Raw genomic sequence first — 5,563 nt, forward strand, 5'->3', positions numbered from 1 at the left:
CAGCATTCTGTCATTCTAGCTGAGCAGCCCAGCGAGAATGGTTCACCATTCAGACGTTGACACGTGTCCAGTCCATTCCCGCTTGTCAGACCAGCGGGATTCAGGCATGGCATTTTGGCAAAAAAATTTTCAGAAGTGGCAATCAGGTAAAATTTTGCTTAAAAAGTGGCAGTATGGTCATTGTCCCCTAAAAAGTATGGCTGAATTATATAGTACGAGTTCCAAGATAAATACCGTATGCAGCACGTTGACTGCATTATTTAATATCTCTAGTAGATAAATAATGAATTGTTCTGATATTATTCTGGTATATCAGTGTCGAAACTGACAGCTACTATATATGGTACTTATTTACCTCAGATAAAAATATCAATAGGTACATGCAAACTATTACAGCACTCCTCGTTTGCTGACACCTGACTCAAAATACAAACGGACTCACTCCATGGGGATAACATGTAACTTTCAACAAACTGACAACTTCAAAGGGTGTCATATCCATTGCTTGGTTTCTAGCTAGATATCAATAACTTGGCAACTGACTAGTTCAGCCTGCCCAAAACCCCTACTTGCAACTACCTTCCAAACAACTGCATCTGATTCAGACGATTCCGGAAATTCATGCAAGGAACTTTGTGACGGAGTTGATGTTGATGTTGATGGTGAAGGATCCAAATTATTGCGCAGGTCAGCCTGCAGAACAGCAATATTATGACTGGCATCTTTTGTAATGACATGAAGCTTTCCATGGAAACCAGCAAGAAGATACGGAGACTCTGAATCAGCAGAATCATATATTGGGACTTTTCCAATAACAACTTTCCAAGCATCTTCTCCTTGATCATATACCTTGATCCTTCCACTATCCATAGAGTTAGAAGGATCAAAAGCATATAATTCACCATCCACTACAACACTCAATTTTGTACCTGCCTGCCGTGCAGGCCATCCCTCACCCATTCCAATTGGCATTTCTATCCATGAGTTTGTTTCAGGATCATAGATTTCTCCGCCAACATCAACAAAAAAGGGCCATGAATACAAACTTTGTGGAACACACAACCTTCCCATGTATGAGGTCAATCCCGTGGCAATAGGCTTTAACATGTCAGCCAAAAAAGCGCTGGGCAGGACTTGAGCTCTCGAGAATGGCATACTAGGTACATGAGACCATGTATCTGTAGAGGGGTCAAAAACTTCAGCAGACTGAAGAGGAACTAGTCCAGCTTGACCTTGACTAACCCCTCCAACAACATAAAGCTTGTTATTTAAGATGCCTGTCTTACAATATGCCCTACCTGTAGACATAGAAGTCACGTTGCTCCACATGTTTTGTATCGGATCGAATCGCCAGACACATCTCATAGTTAAAGCTTTAGAGAATCCACCTAGAACATAGAGACATCCATCAACAGCTCCAATAGCACAACCGTAAAAGGGCATTTCATCAAATGAATCCTTTTGTCCAAGAAAGCCTCTAATAACTTCAGCAATTCTGATACCTTCCACCATGTTCCACATCCAAAGCCTAGAAGAACCCTTTCTAGATTCTTCTTCATCAACAACATTGGGCATACAAGGCAATCTCTGCCATATCTGAGACCGAGGATCTAGAGCATGCCACAATAGCTTATTTCCTCCAACCTTAATCAACAGATATAGCCACTCTTCAGTTGTCCCGAGTTCTTTTCTTACTTTATATAGTTCCGAACTCATGATAGTTGACTTCCACTTCCTTGACACCAGCCTTACATTGAAGTAACAAATCCTAGGAACTCTAGCAATAATCTGAAGTGATAACTCATCAGGGAGATTAGGAATTAGTCTTGGACTCTCTTCATCAACGGCAAGTGACATTCTTTGCCTCTTACATGTCTCATTCGGAGAGACCCCTTTCCACTCACTTCGATCAGATTTGGTATTCGCCACACTAAAAAAAGAACCCATATCCGGCAAAACTCAATATCTGCATTAAAACCAAATTACCAAGGGAGGAAATTTGACTTCTCAAAACTAAGGCATTGTAAGCATCAAATGACCCCTTGCAATCCATAGGAAATTAAAGAGACAGAAAAGCATTATAAACAGGCAACAGCCCATCACTTATAATAATAAAACGAGAGAAAAATTGCAACTCCAAACAATCTCTCCAGGGACTTTTCAACAAGGCAATAAAAATTTACTGCTAAAAATTAATTAAAAAGAAAAAAGCTCCCACGTGACACCTCTACTCCTCAAATGAAGAAAACAGATACAATCAATTAACAACAAATCTCACCCCCACAGTGTCTGTCACATCATTCATGAAATCGGAAGTGTAGATCCAAGACCACCAACACCCTAAACAATATCTCAGAAGTTCTACCTCGCCCTGCTGTAATTCAGGGAGAACAGTAATATTTTCAAACCAGTAGCACAAAATACACATCACAATTCTCTCAAGAAGCACTTCTATGAATGTATTATTTCCTTCCCCCCAAATTCCCCATTTCTACAAACACAAAAACTCAGATGAACACCACCAAACGAATGAAGAAACTCATCCATATTACAGAAAATTCGAAAGGGTGCGTATTGAAACTAATCAGTAAAATTAGAGTCACAAATTCAGGAACCCACTACATGAATTACTAAAATCACAAGAGAAAAACAAAGAATCTAAGACATCCGAAAAAAGAAAAGAAGAAGAAGAAGAAGAAAGAAAAAGAGTAATACCTGGACACCTGGTAAAGAAAAGAATTGAAGAATGGAATCAAAGGACGAAGGACGAAAACGTGAAACTGTGGGAAAGCGTCATCGTTCGCATACAGTTCAACAAAGTCTTTCGTGTTGAAATTTAAGTTGAAGTTGATGCTCCGAAATTTCCACATCCCACCGCTCAAAAAATTTGACGTGCCTAAAAATATTAAAAAAATCTTTAATACAAAAAATTGTAATTTATATTAGGAAAAAATATTTTTATTGAGCTTTGAACGACGACATCGTTTTAGATTATGAGATTAAAAAATTATAATGATAAAAGTAATCTCTGATATCTTATGTGTGTCTTATGGGATTTTTTTCTCTTATATATATTATAATAAACGGTTAAAATAATGATGGGTAGTTAATGGTAATCCATCCTTGAAATTTTGGTAGGGCCCTGATGCCACTAATTCTTGGGTCATATCCATGTTTCGAGCTCCTTGTTCGGCTTTCGGATTTGATTGATATACCTTATTCTCACATCCTATCTCTGATTTAGGCTCTATTTGAGCTTGCCTAAACCCATATGACGAATCTGGAATACCTTGCAATATATTAGAATACAAAATTATTTTGATTTCTGTCTCAAAAAGATATTGTTTTGAGTTAATCGGAGATAACTTATTTCTATTAATTGAAAAAATCATTTACCCTTTATTTTATTGTTAAAATAATATAAGTATCAAATATAAACTAATTTAAAGAACATTATTATTTTTTAAATTTGTATTATTTAATAAATTAGGTTACAATGTTTTATCTGCATCAAAAGACAAAAGGAAAAAAAATTCAATTATTTATATTCCTTCTGATCTCGATTTCATTACACGTGAAACAATACATAATATAATAGCATTAAATCTGTTGTAATAAATTATAGAGTAAATACTCTTTTTGGTTCTCAGAAAATTTTACGAGGCCCGTTTTAGTCCATAGAAAATAAAAAGGCACATCGTGGTCCCTCAAAAATTCAAAAGGACCCATTTAGTTGAAATCGTGGTCCCTCACAAATTCAAAAAAGAGCCATATTAGTCCTCAAAAGGACTAAAATGGGTCCAATTTAAATTTTTTAGGGACCACGATGGACCATTTTATTTGCTAGGGACTAAAACGGGTCTCGTGAAATTTTCTGAGGACTAAAAAGGATATTTACTCTAAATTATATATTATTATTTTAATAATATTATATTTAAATTTTATGCATTAGTTGATTTTCTTTTTTAAAGTTAAATTGAGATCCCGACATGCCATGAAAAGAGATTTTGATGTAAGCAAGCTGAATTAATTAATAATTGATATATGGGATAAGATATTGTAATAATCACTTAGTGTTACTATCAATGTTATTATTAATCAATTTCATCGCTAAATCGATTATATGGATCTAACGATTATATTTATTTTTATCTTTGTATGATTATGATTCTCCATATTTAATGTGAAAGCATTAAATATAAGAAACCATAACCATATAAAGGTGGAAATAAATATAAAGTATTAAATACGAAGAATTATAATCATACAAAGATGAAATAAATACAATCGTTGGATCAATATAATCGATCTAACGATGAAATTAATTGGTAATAATATTAGTAGTAACACTATTTAGTTGTTACAATATCTTCTTTTAAAATATGACATTGATATATATATATATATATATATATATATGAGGTAGGATCCTTTGACATCGGTGTTAAATTTTAATTTTGACACCTCATCTCAGAGCCGTTAGATAAAAAAATCAATGGTATCACATGCTTGCAAATCAGAGCCATTGATTTTTTTAATCTAACGGTTCTAAGATAAGGTGTCAAAATTAAAATTTGACACCGGTGTCAAAGGATCTTACCTATATATATATATATATATATATATATATATATATATATATATATATATATATATATATATATATATATATATAGAGGTAGGATCTTTTGACACCGATGTCCAATTTCAATTTTGACACCTCATCTGAGAGCCGTTAGATCAAAAAAGATCAATGGTGTCACATGCTTGCAAATCAGAGTCGTTGATCTTTTTTGATCTAACAGCTCTCAGATGAGGTGTCAAAATTGAAATTTGACACCGATGTCAAAAGATCCTACCTCATATATATATATATATATATATATATATATATAGGGGCAAGATCATCTTACACCGGTGTAAGAATAATAAATCTTACACCAAATCCTAATCATTGATTTTCTACATCTGACGGTTAAGATTTATTAGGTCTCACTCATTAATTAATTTTTAATTCCCAATAAATCTCAACCATTGGATGCACGGAAATCAACGGTTAAGATTTGATGTAAGATTTATTATTCTTACACCGGTGTAAGTTGATCATATCCCATATATATATATATATATATATATATATTAGTAAAACCATGACATTGATATTTGAACCTGATGCAAAATACCCAACATAAAATATTAATATAATATAAAAGTTTGTGTATTTAATTATAGTAATTAATTTAGTGTATATTATATGTCTTTCTGCCTGCATTATTTATATTGTTACAACTTACAACGCTCACTTGTCGCTTGGATTTATATGATTCAATTCCAATCCGGCGGACCCCGCTCGGACTCCCCAATGCCTGTTACTGTTTGATTGGATTTTTGCCTTTGATATTTCTTCCCTTCATCAAACAACCCTTTTTTTTGTCTTCATCCAGTCTCATGATGTTCTTTTTTTTAAAAAAAAAAATTATACATAAATAAATTTAATTGTTGAGAATGTGTTTGCTTATTTCTTAATTTAATTTTATATTTATTATGACTTTAATTTATTAAA

General features: G+C 33.5%; 1 protein-coding gene across 3 annotated transcripts; it reads right to left on the reverse strand.

Annotated features, from left to right (window-relative positions):
• Positions 1-228: 228 nt before the first annotated feature.
• On the reverse strand, positions 229-2,851 carry LOC133308680 (F-box/kelch-repeat protein At1g22040). 3 transcript variants are annotated; one of them, XM_061509344.1, is made up of 2 exons: positions 2,716-2,779; positions 229-1,930 (listed from the first exon to the last, which is right to left on the reverse strand). In XM_061509344.1, exon 2 carries the CDS (start codon positions 1,855-1,857, stop codon positions 517-519), a length of 1,341 nt encoding a protein of 446 aa, XP_061365328.1. In that variant the 5' UTR covers positions 1,858-1,930; positions 2,716-2,779; the 3' UTR covers positions 229-516. The 3 variants fall into 3 exon arrangements, with proteins under 3 accessions (XP_061365328.1, XP_061365327.1, XP_061365326.1); XM_061509343.1 differs by lacking the exon at positions 2,716-2,779 and adding an exon at positions 2,279-2,698 and having other exon boundaries at positions 232-1,966; XM_061509342.1 differs by having other exon boundaries at positions 233-1,966; positions 2,716-2,851.
• Between the last annotated feature and the right edge of the window lie 2,712 nt (positions 2,852-5,563).

This window comes from Gastrolobium bilobum, unplaced genomic scaffold (assembly GCF_033153095.1).
Source record: "Gastrolobium bilobum isolate Gb01-03AN ecotype WA unplaced genomic scaffold, APGP_CSIRO_Gbil_v1 utg2170, whole genome shotgun sequence".
Taxonomy (NCBI): domain Eukaryota; kingdom Viridiplantae; phylum Streptophyta; class Magnoliopsida; order Fabales; family Fabaceae; genus Gastrolobium; species Gastrolobium bilobum.

Coding starts and splice junctions, on each gene's coding strand:
- LOC133308680 (XM_061509343.1), bottom strand. CDS start 1,947: ATGGGTTCTTTTTTTAGTGTGGCGAATACCAAATCTGATCGAAGTGAG.